At 52.6% G+C, this 27838-nt stretch overlaps 1 protein-coding gene across 4 annotated transcripts; it reads left to right on the plus strand.

The window, feature by feature from the left end:
* The first annotated feature begins 721 nt into the window (after nucleotides 1-721).
* On the plus strand, nucleotides 722-27273 carry SERINC2 (serine incorporator 2). Of its 4 annotated transcripts, none has more exons than XM_025399429.1 (11): nucleotides 722-1015; nucleotides 1549-1599; nucleotides 15409-15570; nucleotides 16719-16909; nucleotides 17356-17435; nucleotides 17801-17938; nucleotides 18712-18881; nucleotides 21043-21133; nucleotides 21460-21601; nucleotides 25561-25782; nucleotides 26653-27273. In XM_025399429.1, exons 1-11 carry the CDS (start codon nucleotides 1001-1003, stop codon nucleotides 26786-26788), a joined length of 1398 nt encoding a protein of 465 aa, XP_025255214.1. In that variant the 5' UTR covers nucleotides 722-1000; the 3' UTR covers nucleotides 26789-27273. The 4 variants fall into 4 exon arrangements, with proteins under 4 accessions (XP_025255214.1, XP_025255231.1, XP_025255241.1 ...); XM_025399456.1 differs by lacking the exons at nucleotides 722-1015; nucleotides 1549-1599 and adding exons at nucleotides 4950-5901; nucleotides 7213-7247; XM_025399446.1 differs by lacking the exons at nucleotides 722-1015; nucleotides 1549-1599 and adding an exon at nucleotides 4255-4442.
* Nucleotides 27274-27838: the final 565 nt, after the last annotated feature.

The raw sequence follows: 27838 nt of genomic DNA on the forward strand, positions 1-27838 counted from the left end.
GATTCCTTCCAGAGTGTTACTGCGCATGGGAAGCAAATCCTACAGACCATCCACTCCACACAGGCCGGGACTATGTCTGCCCTATTCACACTGTATTCCCAGCTCCTGGCCCACTGTGGCCCTCTCTAAGTGTTGATTGGAAAAAAGTCACCAGAGCAGCACAGAGGCACATACACTGGGCAGCCACAGGGGTACTCCCACCCCACACAGTTACATCCATGCACGCAGAACACCCTGTGTGTGTGTGCATGCTCAAGTTTGCATCACTGTGTGCCTGCACGTGTGTGAACACACATTGTGTCTGCCTGTCTCCATACTTTCCAGATAGAGTCCCTGCCAGGACCTGGGTCCTTTCACAAGATCACCTAAGACCACTGGGGGCTCATCTGCTGGCATGTGAGATCCAGATGTGGCCCCAAGACAGCTCAGGGCTCCTGGCTTGGCCCTGAACATCTGGGTAGCAGGGGTTTAGAGCACCAGCTTTGGAATTCCATTCTCCTGAGAAAACCTGGGTTCCACCCTGGCTTGGCACATGATCACTGTGCATGTTCCCCATATGATTTATGTACAAGTTACCTAACTGCTTGGAACATCAATTTCCTTATTTGCTAAATGGAGGCAATAGTTCCTACCTTAAATGCATCTTAAAGGAGATAATCCCAGCAGAGTGCCTGGCATGTTGTAAGCTCTTAAAAATGCATGCTGTGAATATGATTATTGTTACCTTAGCCTTTGCTCCGAAATCCCATGCACACTTTGTGAGGAAGGACAGCCTTGGCTGGGGGGTGTTTATGGGGAGAGCAGAGTGGATGGTGCCTACGTGAATACCTCTCCCCAGATGCTCCCCCAATCCCAAGCTCTCATTATCCTATATGCATATTCATAAGGGATGGCCTCAGCCCTGCTCTGTAAATGGGTCAGAAGCAGGAAATAGAGGTCAGTACAGACAGTGAAGCCCAAGGGATAGGAGGCCTCAAAGCCGGCACACATCTGAGTCCTCATGGATGGGAGGATGGTAAGAGGGGATGGGGTGAGAATGAATTGGGGGCACTGGGGCCGGGGCAGGAGTTTGTTCCTATGTTGCAGACTTAAAAACTCAGGCCCAGTGAGATCAGATTAGGGAACCTTGGGATGGGTGGTCCAAGAAGTCAGAGCCTGCTTCCTTTGGGAACTGGAGTTGAGCATCTGTCTGGGCTGGGTGATGGGCACAGGGCAATGGACCAAATGACCCCTACATGTTTATTTCAAGGGACATGGTTTACATGGCATCGGGTGGAGAAGCTGAATCCTGAATTCCAGCCCTTCAGTGAGGCTCCGAGTGGTTGGGTGATTTGCCAGTATCACATAGCTGCTGACTGTGACCGTGCTTTTGGGGGTGCAAGAGACAGAGCTATTCTGGCCCCATGCAGGAGGTTCAAAGCTGGGAGTAAAGGCTGATGGGCTGGCTAGGACACCAAGAAATGAAGCTCTTTATCTATGTCCTCATTTCATCTCCTCAGTAGTCCCCTGAGATAGCTGGGGCAAAAAAACCATATCTTAATTTTCCAGATGAGAAGCATGAGGCTGAGAGAGGAGGAGTCACCGGGACCCAGCCACACAGTGAGTTATGCCCTCCATGCCGGGCATGTGAGAGCCCAGCTGGCCTTGGTCTTGGGCAGGCGGGAGGCCAGGACAGTGGCAGCACATTACCTTGCTCTGGAAAATTTTAGCCTGAAGCCAGAGTGGCTGTCCCTTTACACATACAGCCATCTTAATCCCTCGTTCCTTGCAGATAACTGCTTATTTCTGAGAATGCTTTCTCAGATGCTCACACTTGTTCGATGAGGTTAAACAGAACAACTCTGCCTATTTCAGGGAAAGGGATGGACGGACACCCCTTGTGGGGTGAAGTGGCCCCCCAAGGATGGCATAGGGCATGGTCATCTGTGGCAGAACAAGAATCCCAGGGGTCGTTCCTCTTGGTCTTGGGTGCTTTCTACTGTTCTAGGTCATGGATAGGGAGGGGTTGTGGGATGAAAAATTCAGCTCTTGGAGCAGAAGTGTCTAAGGGAGCTGACCCTGGGATGGGAGTATGTGAGGAGGGCTCACTTGAGACTGCTTGGTGGCATTTCAGTCTAAAGGATTTCCATGCAGAAGATGACTGTGTAGGGCTGTTTTTGGATCAGACTGTCAGTCACAGCAGAAGGAGGAAAGTGGACTTAAGGTAAAAGGTCAGACATTCATCCAGCAAGCGTTCACTGCCAGGCCCTGTACTGTGCTCTGGGTAGGAGAGGGGATGGCTAGATAGCAGACCGTTGTTGGATGGCTCACAGTCTCCTAAAGGCCTTCGGTTAGGGAAGCACTGAAATATTACTGGACAGAAAAATAGGAAGACTAGATATTGTCACCTCTACTTTTTCAAGGGAAGCAGTAGGACATCAGGGTGAAAGCCAGGCCAGGTGGCCTTCCAGCTCTGCTTCTTCTGAGCCGTGTGGCCTTCAGCAACAGTGACAACCACCACTGTGATCACAGTCAACGTTTATTCAATGCTTGATTTACATTTAGCATGTCACTACTTCTTTGTTCCTCGGTTTCCTCATCTGTAAACTGGAGTGGGTGGGGAATTAATCAACTTCTCAGGGCTGTTGTGGGGCTCAAATGGTACCATGGGGAAAGTTGAGCATGTGCTCAGGTTGTTTGTGAGGCCATAAGGGAGGTCCATATTGTTTGGAAGCTTGGGGGAATCAGGAGAATGTACATTCCTAATGGAGCCAGGTAGTGGGTTGGGGGGGTTGATGGTGGTGGCTCTCTTCACTGAGAGGTATGGCATGTGAGCAAGCTTCAAAGGGGAGAAAGAGGAATAAGGAGAAGGATCTTCAAGAGGAGGGCATTTGCCAGGTGCAGTGCCTCACATCTGTAGTACCAGCAATTTGGGAGGCCAAGGCAGGAGGATTGCTTAAGCCCAGGAGTTTGAGACCAGCCTGGGCAATGTAAGGAGACCTCACCTCTACAAAAAATTTTAAAAAAATTAGCTGGTCGTGGTAGTACACACTGCTGGTCCCAGCTACTTGGGAGGCTGAGGTGGGAGGATCACTTGGGTCCAGGAGGTTGAAGCTGCAGTGAGCCATGATTGGGCCACTGTGTTCCAGTCTGGGTGACAGAGTGAGACCCTGTCTCAAAAAAAAAAAAAAAAAAGAGGAGGGCATTGTGTGGGCAAAAGTGCGGAGGAGGGAAAGTGTAGGGTGTGTTTGTGGAACAGTCCTGGTGCAATTAATGGCTAAGCCTGGTGTCCAGTGAATCACCCAAGGATGCAGTCAACCAGCTCCTTGGCCCTGGGGCCAGCTTTGAGGCACAGAGACTTCTTTCCCTAACATTGTCTTGTCCAGAGGTGGCTGAGGACAGGGCTAAGGGTGAAGGGAGAGTAATTACAGAGCCCTACTTCTGGGTCTCTCACACCTACCCCTGGAGAGTCATCTGCCAGGAATGTGGCCGCCCCTCCCGGCCTTCTGACCCCCTTAGCTAGGGACCAGAGTTTGGGCATCCCTAGGGAGTGATAAGCCACCAAGCAGGGGTGGCTGTAGGGAGTGTGTAGCTCCCAGCAGGCTGTTGGGAGTCAGTGGAGTTTGAAGAGCAGATGGAGAGAGGGGAGGATGGGTTTAGAGTGAGAGGCTGGGGTCTTAGAAGAAGCGGTAGGTGGGCATGGTGGCATGCACCTGTAGTCCCAGCTACTCAGGAGCCTGAGGCAGGAGGATCACTTGAGCCCAGGTGCTATGATTGCACCACTGCACTCCAGCCTGGGTGACACAGCAAGACCCTGTCACTTAAAAAAGAAGAAGAAGAAAACAGTGACGATGGGGGCTTACATTTGTCAAGCACCTACCATGTGTTGTAACCATCCTATGAGGTATGTATCCTCACTTTACAGACCGGGAAACTGAGGCTCAGAGAGGTGCAGTGACTTACCGAAGTTTCTTTTTCCAGTCATTCAGCATTCAACCTCAGCACTTATTTATTAAGCAGAGGCTCTGCACCAAGCACTGAGGAGTCAGCGGTGACCACCTGTTGGCTTCTGTCCCCAAGGGTGACAGTGGCCTAAGGTCACACGGGCTCAAACCGAGGTCGCTTTGCGAATGCTCGCTTTGGAGCAGGATGCGAGCTCGGGCCAGGGTTGGGTCAGGTTGAGCGGCTCGCGTGGCCGCGGGAATCCCCGACCGCCCCCTTTGTCTAGGATCCCTCCTCCCGGGCACCTGCCCCAGGTGAGTCTGGGGAGGCCCGGAGCGCCGCCGGAAAGCGTCGAGCGGCTTCGGTAGCTGGGGCGGGGCCGGGGCGGGGCCGGGACCGAGGAGGGGCCTGGCCCGGCACCCGGATCCCGAGGTCCGCGCCCCGCGCCTAGCGCCGGGCGCCCGGAGCCTGGAGCCGCCGCCATGGGGGCCTGCCTGGGAGCCTGCTCCCTGCTCAGCTGCGTGAGTCCCAACCCCGGCGCCCGCCCGCGCGCGCCGCCCGTTCCTGCTGCGGGCCCTCACTTTCTTCTGTTCTGCTTCGAGTAGTTTCTTCTTTTTCCTTCCTGCAAACTTGTCTTTCTGGGCCAGTGCCCCGCCTGCTCGCCCTCCGGACCCTCACTCGGCACCCCGATCCCGCTGCCCGCGTCCCCCTGCTCAGTCCCGACCGGCAGGCGCCGGGCAGCTGCGGTCCCGGCTCGGGTTTCCGCGGGCAGGAGGGGAGTGCCCTCGGCGGGCGCCCTCCTGGGACCTGGAGATATTGAATCTGGAGCCCGGGGTCTGGGCAGCTCTGTGGGCCCTCGTCGCCCCACTTGGGACGGTCCTCGGGGTGGCCTCTGTCCCCGTCCCCGACCCCCTGGTTCTGTGTGTGGGTCGGCCGGGCCCCGTCCCTCCTGGCGAGTGCCCTGCCCTGCCCCTCTGGCCGCCTGCCAGTCATTCTGTTCCTGTCGCTCGGGCTCCGCCTGTCCTTTCGTATTTGTCTGGTTCGTGTCTCTGTCCGTCGTTCCTCCGACTGTCTTTGTCCTTCTACTGTCTTCTGTCCGTCTGTCCGTCCGTCCCTCAGTCTCTGCGGTCCCGTCCGCCGTCCTCAGTCTGGCTCGCGCTGCCTCCCAGGCACTTCCCCAGCTCGCCGCGGACCCTCTGGGCCCCAGCGCGGAGACTGGGATGGGTGGGGAGGGAGCCCCGGACTTTCTTAGCTGCCCTCGAGTGAGGAGGGTGCAGGTCGTCACGGACCACCAGGCAGAACTCTGGGTTGGGACAGCAGGAATCGAGGGAGGTTCAGGTGTGCGCGGGGAGTGCCCGGTCGCGGGTTCGGGACCTGGGGGGAGGCCAGCCTCTGTTCTGTGGCTGCAGCCACAGAGGGGAGGGGCTCCAGCAAGACCCCGGCTGGGAGGCCCGTTCTCCCCTCCCTTTCCCCGGCCCCCTCCTTCCCTCTTCCCCTCATTAAATCTGAGGTTCATTCAGGCAGCCCCCTCCCCCTCTGGCCCCACACAAAGAGGCCCTGAGAGGGAGAAGGGGCTCCAGCGGCTGCTGAATCTCGGGACTCGCTTTCCTTTGTCCCTGACGTGTGTGTGTGTGTGTGTGTGTGTGTGTGTGTGTGTGTGTGTGTGTGAGAGAGAGAGAGAGAGAGAGAGAGGAGGAGATGTAGGGGAGAGCTGGGGGTCTAGAGATTTACTTCACAGCCATTTTCTGAGAATGAGATTAGCATAGACAGAACAGAGAGGCAAGAGAGCCTCTTGCCTCACTAGGCCTCCTTTTTTCGTGTGCGTGTGCGTGTGCGGGAGGAGGAATCAAGCTGGTGCCTGAAATCCCTCCCAGCCCAAAGAATTCAAGGTTTGGGCCAGGTCTCTGCCCACAAAGGTTTGCTTCCTGGTGAGGGAGGCAGAGCTTCCACAGTGGACCTGATTTCCATCTGTTGCTCCCAGCAGGCTGTTGGGAGTCAGTGGAGTTTGAAGAACAGATGGAGAGAAGGGAGGATGGGTTTAGAGTGAGAGGCTGGGGTCTTAGAAGAAGCGGTAGGTGGGCATGGTGGCATGCACCCTGTAGTCCCAGCTACTCAGGAGCCTGAGGCAGGAGGATCACTTGAGCCCAGGAGATGGAGGATGCAGTGAGCTATGATTACACCTGGTGAGGCACAGGCCCTGCTGGGCTGGGCTGGCGGTGGAGATGTTGAGGGGCAGCCTGCCAGCCCTGTGTGCCTTGGTCACCCCATCTGGCAGTTGACAGTAACAGGACCTTTCTCACAATGCTGTTAGGAGATGAGGCACAGCTCCTGGCACATCGTAAGTGCTCCGTGTGGGAATTATTGCTAACATCAAGGAAAGGTGGGTGGAGAATTCCATTTGGAGACAATGCAAAGCCAAATGCTGGTCTCTGAGTCACAGCATTCTACAATGCTGAGAGCAGATAGGCTGGCTCAAACCATCTGTTTACAGATGAGAAAGCTGCGGCCCAGAGAAGTTAGCTGACTTGCCGAAGGTTGCACAGGGAAAGGATGGAGAACTGCATAGTTAGGGTCAACATCTGATTCCTGGTCCAGGCTTCTGCCCACACCTTCCCTCCCTTCCCCACATCCTGGCTGCCTGAGGCATAGAGTTGGTCCAGGGAAGAATTGGGAGGTAACTTAGTGAGTAATATCAGCAAGGGACCTGGCCCTCCCTTCAGTGCCATCCCCTTGGGATTCTGGCCTCCGTCATTTACTGAGGTTCTGGCTTCTGACATTTACTGAGCCAGGTACTGTTCCGAGCCCCTCACCATGCCATTTCATTGGCTCTCCCCACCTCCTCCACCCTATGAAATCGTTAGCCCATTTTACAGATAACTATCCCAACACTCGTGGCATGGAGCTGTCCAGCAGTGGCCTAGGCCCCACACTGCAGTGAGCAGTGTGTGTGTGTGTGTGTGTGTGTGTGTGTGTGTGTGTATATATATATCTCCATTTAATCCTCACAACAACCCCACCGGGTCAGTTAATATTGTTCCTGTTTCACAGATGAGGAAACTGGCTCAGAGAGTGAAGGTGACTTCTTCACAGCCACACAGCATTAAGTGGCGCAGTTGGGCACTTCTGGACACCAGTACCATCCTGTTGCAGTGAAGACTTGCTGCACAGGAGTGAAGTTCTATGTGGCATTTCTGGGCAACTTTAGGAGGGACTTTTTTTGCATGCATGGGTCAGTGGGGAAGACTTTTGTACCCTCCTAGGTGTGACTCATCTTCTGATTGTGCTTCTCAGCATTGGAACTGGGCTGAAGGTGAACTGGGCTGAAGGTGGGTCCTGCTTTGGATGGGGAGGTAAGATGGGTCCACAGGGGATGGGGCCACCAGGAAAGTCAGCACATGATGACTTGGTCAGTCTGCAAAGAGGGTCTTGTACATCCTAGGGAGTGTGAAAGGCCTTTGGGTCAGACCACTGGACTCGGATTCTAGCTTTGCCTCTTCGCATCTCTGTGACTGTGGGCAGTCACTTTGCCCATCCGCTTGTCTGTAAAGTGGAGAGAACAATGGTGTCTGCCCCTTAGCCTGTTGTGAGGATTAAATGGGACTGAGGTTAGTACAGCTGCATAGTTAGCACCAAGCTGGTGTGCAGTGGCCAGTCCATAAACACCCCGCAGTGGTATATGACTCAAGACTACATGCAAGGAAGTGCTGAAGCCAGTGAGACCCAGGGCTGCCTAACTGTAGAGCCTGGGCTCTGAGCCACTGTCCTCTCCTGCCCCAGGAGATCATTTTATAGACAAGGAAACTAAGCCCCATGGAGGGGAGGAGAGACTTGCTTGAGGTCAGACTACAAGTTGTGGCAGAGCCAGCATTAGGACCTGCATTCTTGGCACTGCATGGGGGAAGTAAGTGTACCTTGGGACATTTCCGGCTGACCTCTTCTCTGCTGTGTTTTGACTAGCCCTGGGGCGGCTCAGCCAGTTATGGAGTTGTTCATGAAAGCAGCAAGGTGCACGCTTGCTGGGGCCAGTTTTGCATTTTTTAAATTGTGACGAAATATATGTTTAAAAATTTACTCTTTTAACCTTTTATTTTAGTCTTCAAGGAGTTTGTGTGTTATTTTATTTTACTTTACTTTATTTTTTTGAGATGAAGTCTTGCTCTGTTGTCCAGACTGGAGTGCAGTGGCACCATTCCAGCTCACTGCAACCTCTGCCTCCAGGTTCAAGTGATTCTCCTGCCTCAACCTCCCGAGTAGCTGGGATTACAGGCATGTGCCTCCATGCCCAGCTAATTTTTGTGTTTTTAATAGAGATGGGGTTTCACCACGTTGGCCAGGCTGGTCTCGAACTCCTGATCTCAAGTTATCCACCAGCCTTGGCCTCCCAAAGTGCTGGGATTACAGGCATGAGCCACCACACCCGGCTGGTAATTTATTTTAGAAGACACGTATATTAAAATGGAGATCTAATAAATACAACTGTAATAAAAATAAATCCCGAATGAATGGCATTGTCAGAAGGAGTAGTGCCAGCACACAGTAGGCACACAGTAACTCCAGGACATCTTCTTACTGTCATCCCTCATCTGGATTACTGACAACAGCCTCTGACTCTTCCCTTCCCCCAAAGGTACCACACACCACCCCGTGGCCTGTCTTTTTGTGGTCAAAGTGAGATTTCTACAATGCAAATTTGCTGCCATTCCTCTTCTTTCGCAATCATTCCCTGTTGCTTTCAGGGTGAAGTCCAGACTCCCTGGCATGGCATACAGGGACATTGGCCACCATTTCCATGACCTCTGCAGGTTTTCTCACCCTTTCAGCTGCCCTGAAAATACAGTGTCCCTGTAGCTCTGCACGTGTCATTCTCTTTGCTGGGAATACCCTTTCCCCTCTTCCTGCTCTTCTTTGAAAACTCCCTGCCCCCTCCCTTAAAAAAAATTGAGGTAAAAGATGCATAATGTAAAATGTACCATTTTAACAATTTTTAAGTGTAGCGTTAAGTACACTGATACTGTTTTGCAACCATCAGCACCATCCTTCTACAGAACTTTTTCGTATTGCCAGACTGAAACTCCCACTAAACAGTAACTCCGCAGCCCCTCATAACCACCAATTCACTCACTGCTTTTCTCTCTGAGTTTGGCTACTCTCTCCATCTAAGTGGAGTCATACAATATTTGTTCTTTGATGTCTGGCTTATTTCACTTAGCATAATGCCTTGAGGGTTTATCCATGTTATAGCATGTGTCAAAATTTCATTCCTTTTTTTTTTTTCTTTGGAGACGGAGTCCTGCTCTGTTACCCAGGCTGGAGTGCAGTGGTGCAATGTTGGCTCACTGCAACTTCCACCTCCCGGGTTCAGGCAATTCTCTTGCCTCAGCCTCCCGAGTAGCTGGGACTACAGGCATGTACCACCATGCCTGGCTAATTTTTTTGTATTTTTAGTAGAGAGAGGGTTTCACCATGTTGGCCAGGCTGCTCTCAAACTCCTGACCTCAGGTGATCCACCTGCCTTGGCCTCCCGAAGTGCTGGGATTGCAGGCGTGAGCCTCCACGGCCAGCCTCATTCTTTTTTAAGAACAAATAATATTCCATTGTATGGGTATGGATATACCACATTTTGTTTATCCATTCATCTCATCCACCAATGGACATTTAGCTTGTTTTCACCTTGTGGCTACTGTGAATAATTCTGCTATGAACATGGGTGTGTAAATATGTGAGTCCCTGCTTCATTTCTTTTGGATATATATCCAGAAGTGGAGGGCCACTTTGTTTTATATTTTATTTTATTTTATTTTATTTTATTTTTTGAGACAAGTTCTTGCTCTGTCACCCAGGCTGGAGTGCAATGGTGTGATTCAGCTCACTGCAACTTCTGCCTCCTGGGTTCAAGCAAGTCTCCTGCCTCAACCTCCTGAGTAGCTGGGATTACAAGTGCCTGTCACCATGCCTGGCTAATTTTTGTGTCTTTAGTAGAGATAAGGTTTCACCATGTTGGCGGGATGGTCTCAAACTCCTGACCTCAAGTAATCTGCCCATGTTGGCTTTTCAAAGTGCTGGGATTACAGGCATGAACCACCATGCCCAGACGGCCAGTTTGTTTTAAATAGAAAAATTCAAAACTGTCATCCAGCCCTTAGCTGCCTCCTCTCCCCACCCAGCGCCCCATGAGTGGTTCTAAGAACTTCTGTCCCTGACTCTAAGGACAACCAGGAGACAATGTGAATGACTCAGTGACAGACTGTTCACATAATGCCAAACCACTCACGGCCCCAGAGCTACCTGCCTTGCCTTGGGAGGTAGTGAGCTCCTTGTCACTGGCAGTGTGCAAGCAGCAGAGCATGGCCAGATGCTTTCTGTGTGGTTCTTCATTGGAAAGAGAATGGATTCGTTGAATGCCAAGGAACCTTGCAGCTGTAAGACTCTAAGGCCCGGGGCTTCTTAAATTCTGAGTTCTTCGTTCTGAGAACCTGGGCTGGTGCTAAGATTCAGCCACTGTAAGTGTTCTGGGGCTTTTCCGTTGCTGCCCTTGAGCGCATCTGCAGGAAGAGGGGAGTGGTTGGAATCGTAGTGTGGGAACCGTTTTCCAGTCTGCCTTCCTTTCACGCTGCATCACAAGCATTATTCCATGTTGCTCTGGAGCCAGGGACTCCGTCTTTCTGGCTCTGTAGCATTCCATGGAGTGAAAGGGCCACAGCTGTCCCCAGGTGTTAGACATTTAGGTTATTTGTAGTTTCTTGAGACTCCAGTAGGCTCACAAAACCTAAAACTTATTTTTTTCTTTATATAAAATCTTTATATTTGTAAATTTAACTTAATTGAAGTATTATTTATATACAAGTATTATTTATATACAATTAATTATATACAATTTATATACATTTAATTTACCTACATATTTGCCCCATTCAGCAGAGATGTCCGTTTTATGGAGTACCATGGTGTATTGATGGGTGTTTTGTTATTTTCAATTTTCCCCTAGTGGCCAGGCATGGTAGCTCATGCCTATAATCCCAGCACTTTGGAAGGCCAAGGTGGGAGGATTCCTTGAGCCCAGGAGTTCGAGACCAGCCTGGTCAACATGAGAAAACCCTGTCTCCACCAAAAAATACAAAAATTAGCCAGTTGTGGTGGTGCATGCCTGTGGTCCCAGCTGCTTGGGAGGCTGAGGTCGGAGGATAGATATCCAGAAGTGGAGGGCCACTTTGGAGCCCAGGAGGTTGAGGCTTCAGTGAGCTGAGATCACACCACTACACTCCAGCCTGGGTGACAGAGCCAGACCCTTTCTTGAAACAAAAACCAAGAAACCAAAACCAAAAATTAGCTGGGCATGGTGGCTGGTGCCTATGGTCCCAGCTACTCGGGAGGCTGAGGTGGGAGGATTGCTTGAGCCCCAGAGGTGGAGGTTGCAGTGAACTGAGATGGCACCACTACACTTTAGTCTGGGTGACAGAACGAGACCCTGCCTCAAAAACAATTTTTCCCCTATTATTTTCCTATTATGATCAGTGCCACAATGAATTTCCGTGTGTTTGTGTATATGTGCACACATCTACCCTTACTCCCATGGTCTGGCATTTCTGTAGGAAGAGATTTAAATATATATAAAATGACATTTTGGTCAAATGGAAGAGGTTCTTGTAGGAACCATTCCGGGGTGGAGTGAATGCACCAAGGTGGATGAACATTTCCAAGGATGCTCTGGAAGCAGTGTGTGTTTTTCTCTTTGACCTGGTCTCTCTGACTGCTGATCAGGCCCTTGGAAATCCTGAGGTTTCAGGCATCAGGAACACCTGGAGGTTTGATCTTTAAGAACCAGAGCAAACTGAAAGGCCAAGCGCTCTGAAAGCGGAACAGCTTTCTTGTGTCTTAGATGTCTCAAATTGAAATTAAATGGTAACAAGCCAGAGTCAGGACCTGATGGGGCACCTGGGCACCTGGCTCCTGAATCAGTACCCACTGGCCTCCCTTGGTTTTCTGGTCTTGGGGTTTGTGTGTGTGTGTGTGTTGCTTTTTTGTTTTTTCATCACTGGAATGTATTTAAATTAAATGAGATGACCATCAGTGAATTAGCAAGCTGGGAACCAGCGTAGTCCTATAGGCAGAGCCTGGCCCTTGGTGCACACAGATCTGAATTTGCATCCCAGCTCCTCAGCCTACTTGCTGTGTGACCTTGGTCATGCCACCTATCTGTCTCAGTTTTCTCATTTGAAAATGGGAAGTTACCACAAAATTCATAGCATCAGTGAAGCTTAATGTAGATAAAGTGCTTATTAGAGAGCCTGAGACTGAGTAACCCTCTGTAAATGGCAGCTGTCACTAATACTACTTGAATCTCAGTGCTGTTATCAACTTGCTGTGTGGCCTCTGGTAAGTCTCTTAGCCCCTCTGGTCTCAATTTCCACATCTATAAAATGGGACTAATAACTCGCTCTATCTGATAACCAGAATGTTCTTTATAGCAGGGGTCCCCAACCCCTGGGCCATGGACCAGTATCTATCCATGGCCTGTTAAGAACTGGGCCACACAGCAGGAAGTGAACAGCAGGTGAACAAGCATTACTGCCTGAGCTCTGCCTCCTGTCAGATCAGTGGCAGCTTTAGATTCTTATAGGAGTGCGAACCCTGTTGTGAACTGTGCATTCTAGGGATCTAAATTGCGTGCTCCTTGTGAGAATCTAATGCCTGATGATCAGAGGTGGAATAATATCATCCCAAAACCATATTTGCCCCCTGCCAGCACCCCTGCTGCCATCTGTGGAAAAGTGTCTTCCCTGAAACTGGTTCCTGGTGCCAGAAAGGTTTGGAACCACTGCTTTATGGCTATAAAACATTTTTCAGGCATTTCTTATCCTCTCACCCACCAAAACAGCCACGGATAGGAGGCAGGTCTTGGGGTGGAAGCTGCAAAATGTAACCAGAAGTTGCTGGACAGGTAGACTGTTTTGATTTAAACCATGAGGAATAGTTTCATTTCCAAAGCATTTTGTTTAGCATCTGTGTGAGCGAGAGATAGGCTAGGAGCATTTCTAGTCTGGGGGAGAGTAGGAAGGGAGGCAGATACCCCCCAGCAGGGCGTGCTGTGTGCCTTGTGACCAGTCCAGAAAGACGGGTGGAGGTCTGTGAGGAGCAAGGGGCCCCTGCCAGCCTGCTCTCTTCAAAGCTCATCTTTCAATTCCTGACCATTGGCTCCAGCCCCTCGAGTGGGTGCCCACTGCTCTTAGGATGAAAACCAGGGTCCTGTTCCTGACTGCTGGTGCCTATGTCGTCTGGCCTTGCCAGCCTGTCTAACCTCATACTCACCGCTGACTGTCTGCACACCAAGCTTTGGCCACAAGGGCCTTCTTTCTATTCCTCAAATGCCCAGCCCCTACCCACCCCAAAGCCACCTGTCTGAAACTTTCTTTCCTTCCTTTGGTCTGGCAGTGTCTCCTCATCCCTCTGCTCTCAGAGTATTATTTTATTTAAAAATATTTCTTTCTAAAAGGCCAGGTGCAGTGGCTCATGCCTGTAATCCTAGCACTTTGGGAGGCTGAGTGGGCAGATTGCTTGAGCCCAGGAGTTTGAGACCAGTCTGGGCAACGTGGTGAAACTCCATCTCTACAAAAAATACAAAAATTAACCAGGCATGGTGGTGTGTGCTTGTAGTCCCAGTTACTCAGGAAGCTGAGGTGGGAGGATGGCTTCAGCCCAGGAGGCAAAGGTTGTAGTGAGCTGAGATTGTGCCACTGCACTCCGGCCTGGGTGACAGGGCAAGACCCTATCTCAAACAACAATAACAACAAAACAAAAGCAAACAAGAAAAACCTTCTTTTTAAAATATCCAGTCTCGCTATGCTGCCCAGGCTATTCTCCAACTCCTGGGCTCAAGTGATCCTCCTGCCTTGGCCTCCCAAAATGCTGGGATTGCAGGTGTGAGCCACCGCGCCTGGCCTGCTCTCAGCTTAAAAGTCACTTCTTCGGCCGGGCGCGGTGGCTCAAGCCTGTAATCCCAGCACTTTGGGAGGCCGAGACGGGCGGATCACGAGGTCAGGAGATCGAGACCATCCTGGCAAACACGGTGAAACCCCGTCTCTACTAAAAAAAAAAAAAATACAAAAAACTAGCCGGGCGAGGTGGCGGGCGCCTGTGGTCCCAGCTACTCGGGAGGCTGAGGCAGGAGAATGGCGTAAGCCCGGGAGGCGGAGCTTGCAGTGAGCCGAGATCGCGCCACTGCACTCCAGCCTGGGCGACAGAGCGAGACTCCGTCTCAAAAAAAAAAAAAAAAAAAAAAAAAAAAAAAGTCACTTCTTCAAGGAGGGCTTCCCTGACAAGCCACCCTCAATCAAACCTAGGCCGCGTTAGCACTCTTCTGGCAGTGGGCACACGTCCTTCTTAGCACTTATCACGATGTGAGTCACGATTTTAGTGTTTTTTCTGCTTGTGTAGGCTCCAGGAGGGCGGGGCCTATGTCTCTTGCTCTCTAGGCTCTTAAATCCTTGAGTGAGGAGTAGGGGCTGTTTAGGGGAAGATAAAGTTTATCAGAGGTATCTGGATGTGGGGCTTGTTTCCTCAAAGGCTGGGCTGTGGACTGGGCTCCCAGGAGGGAGAGTCTCCTTTTCAGGTGTGGCATAGTGTGGCATCACCAGCCCCTGAATGATTTCAGCCAGCCCAGGGGAAGGGCTGACCGCAACTGGGGCAAAGGACCCTGGAGAGGGAAAGGGTTAGACCGCCACCTGCTGTCTAGTGCTGGTATAGCCTCAGAGCCGAAAATCATTCCGTTCATCCGACTGATGTTTATTATGCACTTGCTGTTTTCTGAGGTCTTAATATGTGACTGGTACCATGCTAAACACTTCACATTCCTTCAACAGATAGCCTGTAAGCTCCTGCTGTGTGACAGGCACTGTTCCAATTTCTAGGAATATTACAATGAACAAAACACAAAAATCCCTGCCCTGCTGGAAAGCGGAGGCTGACAAAACATAAAGCCTCGCTGACGGCAGGAAGTCCCGGGGAGGGGGGAAATTAAGTGGGGAAGGGGAAAGGGAGCCCACGGGGGCTACAATATGGAATTTCCATTTCATTCTCACAACTGCTTTGTGAGGAGTACATACCACTATGTTACGGAAGAGGACACTGAGGTACAGAGAGGTTGAGTGACTTGTATAAGGTCACAAAGGTAATCAGTGACGGCTGGCTTTGTGATTTTTTTTTTTTTTTAAAACCACTCTCCCTCCATAAGAAACAGTGTGACCTGCTGGCTCTCTCTCTCAAGCCACAGTATCACTTGAGATAGACTCAGGTTTGAGTCTGGGTTCTGTGGTTACTGGCTGTGTAGCCCTATATGACCCAGCCTCCCTCTCGGACCTGAAGTTCAATGGGCTCGGGAACAGTGTGCTCCTGCCTAGCGCAGCACAGATCCGCTGACCTCTGGGCAGGTGGTGGGAGGTGCGCGCTTGGGCAGTGAAGAGGAGAGGGGAGAGTGACAGTGCTGTCTTGCAGGCGTCCTGCCTCTGCGGCTCTGCCCCCTGCATCCTGTGCAGCTGCTGCCCTGCCAGTCGCAACTCCACCGTGAGCCGCCTCATCTTCACGTTCTTCCTCTTCCTGGGGGTGCTGGTGTCCATCATTATGCTGAGCCCAGGCGTGGAGAGTCAGCTCTACAAGGTGAGTGCCCCAGGGGTGGCAGGGCGGCCTCCAGTGAGGGGCCTCAGTGGCTCCAGGATAGAGGGTCCAGGCTTGGGGTCACAGCTCATCCAGAAGAGGAGGCAGGGTGTTTGGGTGCACTGATGATTTGAGGTTGGAAATGAGGGGAGGAGGGCTTGAGCCTCTTGTGGGGATTCTTCTTTCTCTTAGGCCACAGTCTCCTTGGAAAGTCTTATTAATCATTATTGGCCCCCTGGACACTGGCCTAGTGGATGCTTTTCTCCCGCCTAGTGCTCAAGCCCAGGTTGGGGCTCCTAACTCTTCCCTTCGTCTCAGTGTTTTACAGCCAAGCACAGACCCAGGGGGACGTGGGCATCACCATGCATGCCTTATACACATTTTAGTTTATATAAAGATGAGACTCCCTGAGGAGTTAGTAGAAATGCAGGTTCCTAGACCCCACCTTGAGGCTCTATTCCATGGGAGAGGGGCCTCAGAATCTCTGTTTTCCCAAGCATCTCAGGTGGTTCTGATATAGGTGGTGGGTGGAGAACACTTTGGGAACCCCTGCTTTATTGATTGATTGATTGATTGATTGAGATGGAGTCTCGTTCTGTCACCCAGGCTGGAGTGCGTTGGCGCGATCTCACTGGAAGCTCTGCCTCTTGGGTTGACGCCATTCTCCTGCCTCAGGCTCCTAAGTAGCTGGGACTACAGGCACCCGCCACCAAGCCCGGCTAATTTTTTTTTTTTTTAAATTTTTGGTAGAGACGGGCTTTCACCATGTGAGCCAGGATGGTCTCGATTTCCTGACCTCGTGATCTGCCCACCTCGGCTTCCCAAAGTGCTGGGATTATAGGCGTGAGCCACCACGCCCGGCGGGAACCCCTGCTTTAGACAGCGCCATAGTTACTGAGGCTATGGGAAATAAACATTAACGATGTAATTGGGGAGCTGCCTCCCAGGGCTTCAGCCCCAGAGAGGGCTAGGAATGGAGGTGGAGGCAGTGGAGACAGAGGTGGGGGGCTCCCCTCCCTGCCTGGTCCAGCCCCTGCTGGGAAAGCCTCTTTCCTGGCCAGCCTTGGGAGATCAGGGCTTTGGTTTATAAAGGGAGCTGCCAGGGTTCTGTGTGGGATGGGGCCTTGACGCTGCTCTGTCTGTCTCCACAGCTGCCCTGGGTGTGTGAGGAGGGGGCTGGGATCCCCACCGTCCTGCAGGGCCACATCGACTGTGGCTCCCTGCTTGGCTACCGCGCTGTCTACCGCATGTGCTTCGCCACGGCAGCCTTCTTCTTCTTTTTCACCCTGGTCATGCTCTGCGTGAGCAGCAGCCGGGACCCCCGGGCTGCCATCCAGAATGGGTGAGAGAGGGGTCCCTGCCTGCACCCTGGGACCTTACCCCAGTGCCTTGCCTGCTCCTCTGCCTGTTCAGGGATCTGCAGACCCCACCCTTAGAGTCAGGAGCCACAGCATGCAGAACAACTCTGAGTTATATCCATTTCTCAGATGAAGAGTAAGGCTCAGAAAGGGTGGCAGCAAGCCTCAGGCCCTGCAACACTTCAGTGACACAGCTGGGGCTGGACCTGGGTGACCACCCTCACCGCTGCTTGGTCCTTCCTCCTGCCCTTTAGCATTTTTTCCAGGACCAGGAGAGACTTCCTGTGCCCATCAGACCATCAGACAGCCTATCCTTACCCCTCCCAGCACCTGCTCTTTGTGGGAGGGGGCTCTGGGGCCAGGCCCAGTCTGGCTTCCAGTTTCTCTGCCTGCACTCAGCTTCCTTGTCCATCCCCCACCCTTTCCATAGGTTTTGGTTCTTTAAGTTCCTGATCCTGGTGGGCCTCACCGTGGGTGCCTTCTACATCCCTGACGGCTCCTTCTCCAACAGTAGGCGGGCTTGGCAGGAGGCATGGGGGGCTCTGGGGAGGGAGGCAGGGCAGCAGGTTGGAGGAATGTGGTGGAACTGCTCTTTGCTGGGACACACGGACCCCAGGCTGCTGGCTGGGTCCTTACTCCCCACCCATGAGACAGCACTGTGGTGCCTGGCCACACGGCCTTTGTGCAACCCAGGGGTAGGGGGAGCTGCCTTGCCATGACCCATATCCTTCCCTCTGTGCATAGCTAGGGGCTCCCTGAGGGCAGGGACTCTGTTCTTCTCAGTGTCCCCAATGCAGGGCGTAGCAGAAACACTTGTTGAATGAGTAGATGTGAGAGAGGGACTCTCCTCGCCTTACTCGCCTCTCCCCACCCAGTCTGGTTCTACTTTGGCGTCGTGGGCTCCTTCCTCTTCATCCTCATCCAGCTGGTGCTGCTCATCGACTTTGCACACTCCTGGAACCAGCGGTGGCTGGGCAAGGCCGAGGAGTGCGACTCCCGCGCCTGGTACGCAGGTCAGTGCTGCCACCCTGCCTCTGTATGGGGACTCGAGCCTGGACAGGGCTGGGGCCGCCTGAGAAATTGAGGGTCTCTGAAGCAGATAAAACTTAGATAAAACTTTAGATAAAACTGGGGGGGCATCCCCAGCAGCCACTGCCTTAGGGAAAGATTCTAATTGTCTCAGGCAGATGGGGGGAGCCAGCTGATCCCGGGTGACTTCTGGGGGATCCGAGGAGAGCCGACCTGGAGAGGCCTTGGAGGGGTCTTGTTTGGGGGTTCCTGCAGGGTGGGCCATGCATAGCCAGCAGCGTGTGAAGCCCTTTTGGTAGTGCCCAGGCTGAACTTCAAGTGACACCTGGTCCCTGAAACCCCAGTAGCAGAGTGAGTCCCTGGTTCTCTTTCAGTTCTGAACACAATGAGGAGAAAGGCTCACCTGGGCGCTGTTTGGTTTCCACATCTCCCTAAACTTGCCAGTCTCTCTTGGACAGGGAGGGCGGGTCAACAGCAGACCGCTCTGTACCTGGTTCAGTTTTTGCAAGACTGTTTTGAGTTCATTGTATTTATTGTCACAGTTCCCTTATTACAAGGTAGCAGGTGAACCATGTTAGCTCAGGGTGGGGCAATAACTCACAAAGGTGTTGGTGAAAGGCAGTGACGTCATTCTTCAGATGGGGAAACCGAGAGCTGGAGAGGGGGAGAGCTGCCAACAAGGCCCCTTGAAGGAGTGGGAGTGCTTATTCCTCCTGCCCCACCCCACGCCTACCCTCTCACTACCCCTCTGGCCCAGGCCTCCTCTTCTTCACTCTCCTCTTCTACTTGCTGTCGATCGCGGCCGTGGTGCTGATGTTCATCTACTACACTGAGCCCAGCGGCTGCCATGAGGGCAAGGTCTTCATCAGTCTCAACCTCACCTTCTGTGTCTGCGTGTCCATTGCTGCTGTCCTGCCCAAGGTCCAGGTTAGCCTGCCTGTCCCTCCCCGGCTTGAGGCCCAGCCCCTTGGTGGGTGGGACTTCTTGTAGGAACCCGGGTCCTGGGGCTAGGGCTGTCATCACAGAGGCTCGGCCTGAGTGTGTGGGCTCCCAGGTCAGCCTCCCCAGGTTACAGACAGGCTCTCATGGCTTCATGCTGGGTGTCTTTAGGAGGTGCCCTAACCTCTCTCTGCCTCTCAAATATAAAATGGAGATAATAAGACCTACTGTTGGAGTTATTCTCAGGATTGAGATCCTATTTGTAAACACTCCATGCCTGGCCTGTAGATTTCCCTCAGACATTAGCTATTATAGTAGTTATTATTGTTGTCATTTTTGTTTTTATGCAAATCAGTAGAACATTACAGGGAGTCCCTGGGTGATGATTCCTAGACACCTCTGGAAGTAGCGTAGGAAGGTGCAATTTCACATTTCCAATCCAAGACCATCTGGAATAATGGGCAGGAGCTCCCAGAGGAACTGCGTGTTCTTCAGAAAGTACCGCTGGAGCCCCTTGTGAGTCCAGTGGTGCTTTGCGGTTTGAGATCTCAGCACACCAGCAGCTTCAGGGGGCTTAGGTAGTCTTCGGGGGTCTTTAGCAGAAAGGCTAGGAACCTCCCTTCTGGTCAGACTCTCATTTCCCAGTAAGAAAAGTTGAAGCCCAGAGAAGGTAATATCTGTATCCCAGGTCACACAGCAATCAGTATTTATGCAGCAAATACCTCTCGAGCACTTCTGTGTACCAGGCCCTCTTCTAGATGTTGGAGATATGGCTGTGAGGAAGGGAAGAAGCAATAATGATGATAGCCAGTAGTTAGTGGCCTCGGACTTGTTATTTGATCCTCACGCCATCTTCATCCTCACTTTACAGGTGAGGAAGCAAAGGCTTAGAGAAGAGGCCTAGCCAAGGTCACATGGGGAACTGGGATTCGAACCCAGGCGGACTGGCTTCAGAGTCTGTGCTCTGGTTTTCTTTTTTCTTTTTCTTTTCTTTTCTTTTTTTTTTTTTTTGGAGACACTGGCTCTGTTGTCCAGGCTGGAGTGCAGTGGTGTAATCTTGGCTCACTGCAACCTCTGCCTCCCAGGTTCAAGCGATTCTCGTGCTTCAGCCTCCCAAGTAACCAGTGATCTGCCCACCTCAGCCTCCCAAAGTGCTGGGATTACAGGCATGAGCCACCACACCTGGCCTAAAATTTTTTTTGTTTTTGGTTTTTTGAGACAGGATCTTGCCTGTCACTTAGGCTGGAGTTCAGTGGTGTGATCTTGGCTCACTGCCACCAACCTCCGCCTCCCAGGTTCAAGTGATTCTCATGCCTCAGCCTTCCAAGTAACTTGGATTACAGGTGCCTGCCACCACACCCAGCTAATTTTTGTATTTTTAGTAGACAGGGTCTTGCCATGTTGGCCAGGCTGGTCTTGAACTTCTGAACTTCTGGTTTCAAACAATCTGCCCGCCTCAGCCTCCCAAAGCGCTGGGATTACAGGCATGAGCTGCCATGTCCAGCCACCTGTGCTCTTAATCACAGAGTTTAGGTCCATGTTTTTAAGTGCATGTGTGGTGAGGGGTGGGGAAGGACAGGCAACAGGGGACTAGGCCCAATGAGGTGATTTTGGGTAATATGTGCAATGTGGAACATTAGAGAGGGTGTGGGCTGAAAGGTAGGTGGCTGGCAGTTACAGGGCTGCTGTAGTCAGGGTTCCTAGGGCTCCATGGGAGTCCTGTCTGAATACTGAAGACAGGCTGCCTGTGCGGAGATGCTGGGAAGGAATATGTCAGAGGGAGGGCACAGCGAGGGCAAAGGCCCTGCAGTGGGAGAGGCTGGGCAGACTCTCCAGACAGAGAGCAGGGAGGGGCCGGGCAGCGGGCCAGGCAGAGATGAAGGAATTCAGAGTGTGATGAGATGGGTTTTCAGCAGGGGAGGAGGGCGGGTAATCTGAGGGGTGTTAAGAGAAAGAAGAATTAGGACTCAGCCTTTGGTTAGTGAGGTGGGTGGTAGGTGGCCTGGCTGGTGTTCTCCCTAAGTGGGGTGTGGTGGGGTATCCTAGGTGGGTGGGAGCTTCTGAGGTCCCTTGGCTGGTGTGAGTGGGCTGGGTGGGGTGGGGTGTCTCTGGTCCGGCAGGGATCTTATCAGTGAACGACTCTTGCCAGGACGCCCAGCCCAACTCGGGTCTGCTGCAGGCCTCAGTCATCACCCTCTATACCATGTTTGTCACCTGGTCAGCCCTATCCAGTGTCCCTGGTGAGTATGGGCCCAGGCTCAAGGAGGCCTGGCCTCGTTCCTGGGTCAGCATCGGCCTGCTGTGGGGCTGGGGACCCTCACAAGTGACAGGGACATCCCTGCTCCAGCCCATTCTGAGACTCAGTCCTCCCATGAGATGGGAGGGCCCGTCTGTTCCTGAGTTGTCTCTCTGCCCTTGTGACTGCTGAGCACTCTGTTGCTGGGAGTGGGGTGGTTGGCTGTGCATCTGTCTGTCTATTGGGGTGGCTCTCTAGCCATCCTCAGGGCCACTTGGCTACCTAGGCCTGGCCTACATGGACTGAGGGTGATTGTGCTCTCATCCTCAGAACAGAAATGCAACCCCCACTTGCCAACCCAGCTGGGCAATGAGACGGTCATGGCAGGCCCTGAGGGCTATGAGACCCAGTGGTGGGATGCCCCGAGCATTGTGGGCCTCATCATCTTCCTCCTGTGCACCCTCTTCATCAGGTATGGCCAGGTCTGGATTCTGGGGAAGGATCATGATTGGGGGCCCTGAGCCAGAGTGAGGGGAGGGTGTGGGAGCCAGGATACCAAGCTGGAAGGTGCTCTTCGAATTCAATGTGTCCCACTCTTGCATTGTGCGGGAGGAGAAACTGAGTCCCTCAGAGGGCACGGCATGAATGGGCAACAGAGGTGGGCGTGACCTTGCCTCCTGGCTCATGGCCCTTTCCTGCATACTGGGCCAGTTCAGTTGGGCACAGACAGCTGTGGGGTCAGGGAAGGAGCATGGACTGGGGTCGGTGGATCCAGGGACTGTTTCTCACCTGCTGTGTGGCTTGGGGTAAGTGGCTAAACCTTTCTGAGCTCCTGTTTCCTCCTCAGTAAGAAGAGGATGACAACCTCCATTGTAGTGGATGTGTCTGTGACCCAACACGCTCCCCTGAGACAAGGCAGCTCATGCTGAAGGTCACATAGCGGCTCTTTTCAAAGGGCTTAACATCTTAGTAGGTGTTTATCCGTGTGGACTCCGCAGCCAGACTGCCTGCATTTGAGCCTAGCATTGCCACTTACTGGCTATGTGATCCTGGGCAAGTCACTTAACCTCTCTAGCCTCAATTTCCTTGTCTGTAAAATAGAGATAAAAATAGTACCTCCCTCATTGGATTGTTGAAGGGCTATAGATGAATCAGTATGTGTAAAACACATATAAAGGGGCCAGGCGTGGTGGCTCACAGCACTTTGGGAGGCCAAAGTGGGAGGATCTCTTGGGCCCAGGAGATTGAGACCAGCCTGGGCAACATAGTGAGACCCTGTCTTTTTTTTAAAAATTAACAAAACAAAACAAAAACACTTAGAAAGGAACTTGGCAAGTAGTAAGTTATTTGTAATCCAAACACTTTGCCACGCTGAAGCAGGAGGATTGCTTGGGCCCAGGAGTTTAAGGCCAGCCTAGGCAACATAATGTCTCTAGAAAAAAAAAGTTTTGTAATTAGTCAGGCATGGTGGTGTGCACCTTGTAGTTCCAGTGACTGAAGAGGCTGAGGTGGGAGGATTGCTTGAGCCTAGGAATTTGCCAGATTAAGTGTTGCATATTATTGTGAACATTTGCATAATATTGTGAACATTTGTATATTAGTATGAACATAATATTGTGAACATTTGCACAACTAGGTAGCTGTGGGTAGCTGTTCTTATGAGTCACTAGATCATAAGATTAGGTTTAATTATTGTTTACACTGCATCTGGCAGACCCTGAGTTTGCTTCCCTGTGACCCTGCATTTCTCCAGGCGCCACTTTCCATCTGCCTTTAACTCTAGAGGGAATCTTGGCTCTGCTCCCCTGATCTTCCCCCATCCATCCATCCCAGTTCCAACAGCACCCCTGCCTCCAGGCCCCTGGGCTAGATCATTTTAAGACTCTTTCACATTTTGTTCTGTTTTGGCCTTTTTCAAAACATTTTCTCTAAGTCAGTTCTGTACAGTTCATAAACATGTGTCTTCTTTGTCACATTTGATTCCTTTTCAAGCTGGAAAGGCTTGAATTACCTCTGTGTCCTCTCCTCTACCTTTCCCTCCCCTCCCCTCCCCTCCCCACTCCTCTCCCTTTTCTTTTTTGAGACAGGGTCTTCCTGTCACCCAGGCTGGAGTGCAATGGCACGATCACAGCTCACTGTCACCTCAAACTCCTGGGCTCAAGTGATCCTCCCACCTTAGCCTCCTGAGTCTCTGAGACTACAGGTGCATACCACCATGCCTGGCTACTTAAAAAACTTTTTTTTTTTTTTTCTTTTGTAGAGACACTATGTTTCCCAGGATGGCCTTTAACTCCTGGCCCTAGCAATCTGCCTACCAAAGTATTTGGATTACAGGAGTGGACCACTCCTGGCCTGATTACCTTGATTTTACAGATAGGGAAACTGAGACCCAGGGAGGAGGCCATGAGCACACGGTGGCCGGTGGCTGAGGAGCTTGGAAATCTTTCCCTGCCCCTGGTTCTTTGTCCCTTCCCCTTCCTGACCTGGCACAGCTGTTTTTCCTGCCGCTTCCACACCCACAGCTCCCTGGCACATGCACTGCTGAGAGCCCAGGGCACAGGTCTGTTCTTAGCATGGTTCTTACAGCACAGGCAGCAAAGAAGCATATGTAACCCATGAGGGCCAGGACCACCCAATCTGGGCTCATGCATGAGATATCCATATGGTATTTGGTACATAGGGTAGGTAGGGTGGATAGAGTGTGTAGGGTGGGTAGGGTGGATAGGGTGGGTAGGGTGGTTAGGGTGGATAGGATGTGTAGGGTAGGTAGGGTGGATAGGGTGGGTAGGGTGGTTAGGGTGGGTAGGGTGGATAGGGTGGGTAGGTTGGATAGGGTGGTTAGGGTGTGTAGGGTGGATAGGGTGGATAGAGTGGTTAGGGTGGGTAGGGTGGATAGGGTGGTTAGGTTGGATAGGGTGGATAGGGTGGGTAGGGTGGGTAGGGTGGTTAGGGTGTGTAGGGTAGGTAGGGTGGATAGGGTGCGTAGGGTGGGTAGGGTGGTTAGGGTGGATAGGGTGGGTAGGGTGGGTAGGGTGGTTAGGGTGGATAAGGTGTGTAGGGTAGGTAGGGTGGATAGGGTGGGTAGGGTGGGTAGGGTGGGTAGGGTGGATAGGGTGTGTAGGGTGGGTAGGGTGTGTAGGGTAGGTAGGGTGGATAGGGTGGATAGGGTGTGTAGGGTAGGTAGGGTGGATAGGGTGGTTAGGGTGGGTAGGGTGGGTAGGGTGGATAGGGTGGGTAGGGTGGGTAGGGTGGATAGGGTGGGTAGGGTGGATAGGGTGGATAGGATGGATAGGGTGTGTAGGGTAGGTAGGGTGGATAGGGTATGTAGGGTAGGTAGGGTGGATAGGGTAGGCAGGGTGGTTAGGGTGAGTAGGGTGTGTAGGGTAGGCAGGGTGGATAGGGTATGTAGGGTAGGCAGGGTGGAGAGGGTGAATAGGGTGGGTAGGGCGGAGAGGGTGGATAGGGTGGGTAGGGTGGTTAGGGTGGATAGGGTGTGTAGGGTAGGTGAGGTGAATAGGGTGGATAGGGTGGATAGGGTGGGTAGGGTGGATAGGGTATGTAGGGTAGGCAGGGTGGAGAGGGTGGATAGGGTGGTTGTAGGGTAGATAGGGTGGATAGGGTGGATAGGGTGTGTAGGGTAGGCAGGGTGGATAGGGTATGTAGGGTGGGTAGGGTGAATAGGGTAGGTAGGTTGGGTAGGGACGCACTGATGCACAGCAAGGGGTGATTTCTCAATTTGCTGGTGTGGTGGGACTAGAATCCAGCTCTCCTTCTTTTCACTTTTTTTGGAAATGGGAGTTGGTTTTTCAAAAATTTTTATGTCTCAAACTATCAAATTCTGTTAAAAACATCAAGGCTTATCGCAGAAAGCATGACATACAATCATTACTGCTGTTCTTTTTTTTAGTGTAAGCACGAAGGGAAGGGAGGTCATTGGTAAAACCACCTGACACTAATAAAATGGAAACTTAATGGCAAACGAGTGTGATTAATTATTAACATTCTTAATGGATGTAGTACCTGGTATGGTGCTTTGTAGTATTAGGTACTCGATACGTGTTTATGGAAATGGCAAAGGCACAATCCTAACAACAGTGACTGTTGATTGAATTTATATTCTGTGCCAAACACTATGCTAGAGACCTTACGTCATTATCCCATCTAGTCCCCCCAGCAGCCCTCTAGAGGAGGTACGATTATCCCTTATTTTACAGACAAGGAATCAGAGGCTCAGAGAGGTTAATTGTTTTGCTCAAGGTCACACAGAAAATGGGAGTGGGGGTAGGGGTAGAGTTGAGAGGCAAAGTAGTTTGTTAACTCCCGGGCCCAGTAACTGGGTCGCTGGCCTCCGAGGCTCTGGGACCATTTGCGTCCAGTGTTATGACCAACGCCAGGGCTATCTATTTGCCCACCTTCCTCCCTCCCCTGCAGTCTGCGCTCCTCAGACCACCGGCAGGTGAACAGCCTGATGCAGACCGAGGAGGGCCCACCTATGCTAGAGGCCACACAGCAGCAGCAGCAGCAGGTGGCGGCCTGTGAGGGCCGGGCCTTTGACAACGAGCAGGACGGTGTCACCTACAGCTACTCCTTCTTCCACTTCTGCCTGGTGCTGGCCTCACTGCACATCATGATGACGCTCACCAACTGGTACAAGTGCGTAGCCCGGTGGGGCATGGACAGAGCCCAGGGGTGCGGGGTGCAGGTCCACACATCTCTCCTCACTGGGTTTTCCTGATGTCTGCTTAAGGCTTGGGGGTGGAGGTGTGTATTGAGGACCCTCTGTAGAGCCTGCCCCTTCCCTGCTCCAGTTTCCCCACCAGTGCGTTCATCTGCTCAGCTCCCGCACCTTCACTAGGAGACTGAACCAGGGAAGGCACAGCAGCTGGGGCTGGGCCTGTGCAGGGCAGGTGGGGTTTAAAAATCAGGGGTCATGGGGTCAGATTTGGGCTTCATGGTTGGAAGGTTAGGATGAGGATGTGGAGTTCAGAACCAAAGTTACAAGGTCAAGGATGGAAGTCATGAGGTCTAGGGCTGGGATTGTGGTCATTTAGTGTCACATATTTGGTCATTTGGTTAAAGTTAAAATTGATAGTAGGAGGCCATAAAGCCAGGATTGAAGTGGCAGGGTCAAGGAGCTAAATGACAGTAATAAGGTCAGGAGCTACTCCTAAGTTACAGGATCAAAGGTCAGAATCAAGGGTAACAGTGAGGACTAAGGTCAGGAGCTCCAGGGTCTGAAGTTCAGAGGCTAGGATTGAGGTCCCAGAATTAGGATCACAAAGTTGGAGACCAGGAGGCAGGTCATGATCTCACGGACTAACACTGGACTCAAGATGGGAGTCGAGGTCAGGAGCTCTGTCCATGGTCACAAGGCCAGGTGTTAAAAATGTCAGAGACGGATTGGAGTTACAGGGGAAGAGCCAGAGTTGAAGTCCGGGGTCACAACTGGGTCGTAAGGCCAGGGGCCAAGACGGAAGTCACCAGACTGGGCACCGGGCTCATGGGGAAGATGGTGTGTTCCAGGCCGGGCGAGACCCGGAAGATGATCAGCACGTGGACCGCCGTGTGGGTGAAGATCTGTGCCAGCTGGGCGGGGCTGCTCCTCTACCTGTGGACCCTGGTAGCCCCACTCCTCCTGCGCAACCGTGACTTCAGTTGAGGCAGCCTCACAGCCTGCCACCTGGTGCCTCCTGCCACCTGGTGCCTCTCGGCTCAGTGACAGCCAACCTGCCCCCTCCCCGCACCAATCAGCCAGGCTGAGCCCCCACTCCTGCCCCAGCTCCAGGACCTGCCCCTGAGCCAGGCCCTCTAGTCTTAGTGCCTTCAGGGTCCGAGGAGCCCCATCCCCCTGCCACATCCACACGGTGGAGCTGCCTCTTCCTTCCCCTCCCCCCTGTTGCCCATACTCAGCGTCTCGGGATGAAAGGGCTCCCTTGTCCTCAGGCTCCATGGGAGCCAGGCTGCTGGAGACAGCTGCTCAGAGCCGCTGGAGGACAGAGAGCTCCCACCACAGTGAGGCATCCGGCACTGAGGCCATGGTGTTCCTGGTCACATCCCCCAGGGGACCCTGCCCCCTTCCTGGACTTCGTGCCTTACTGTGTCTCTAAGACTTTGTCTAATAAACAAGCCAGTGCGTGTACCATGTTCTGTGCCCCTCACCCTCAGCATGGAGCCCCACTGCATGGGGGCCGGTGTGGGGTTTGGGAATGGAATGTTAGGGCAGAGGAGGCTGGGACATCAGGGCCAGACCAGGAGGAGCCTCAAAGGCAGACAGAATGGCCTGGGCTCTGTCTTCTGGGTCATGGAGCGCCTGAGGGGAGGGGGTCAATGAGGAAGGAGGGGCAAACCAGGGTTTTGGGAAAGGGGTGTGTCTGGTGGTCAGAAAAGGAGACCCTGGAGGCAGTGGGGCCAGCAGGAGGCTGCCCAACCATCTGATCATCCGAGGGAGAGCAGTGAGAGCGAGTCACGGGGCGTGGAGGGGGCGATGACAGGGCCAGAAGGTGGTTTTCAGGGCCCCTCTCACCAGGGCCTGCCTCAAGGTCCTGCCCACCTCTGACCTGCCTGGAATCATTACCACCTTTGGTACCTGCCCTGGTGAGTCAAACCCCAGGCCTTGGGGTGCTGTGGGGAGGAGCTCTTGAGTCAGCCAGGCTGGCCCCAATCCCTCTGTACCACGGAAGCCGTGGGGCTGCTGTCCAGCTCCAGATGG

This window comes from Theropithecus gelada, chromosome 1 (assembly GCF_003255815.1).
Source record: "Theropithecus gelada isolate Dixy chromosome 1, Tgel_1.0, whole genome shotgun sequence".
Taxonomy (NCBI): Eukaryota; Metazoa; Chordata; class Mammalia; order Primates; family Cercopithecidae; genus Theropithecus; species Theropithecus gelada.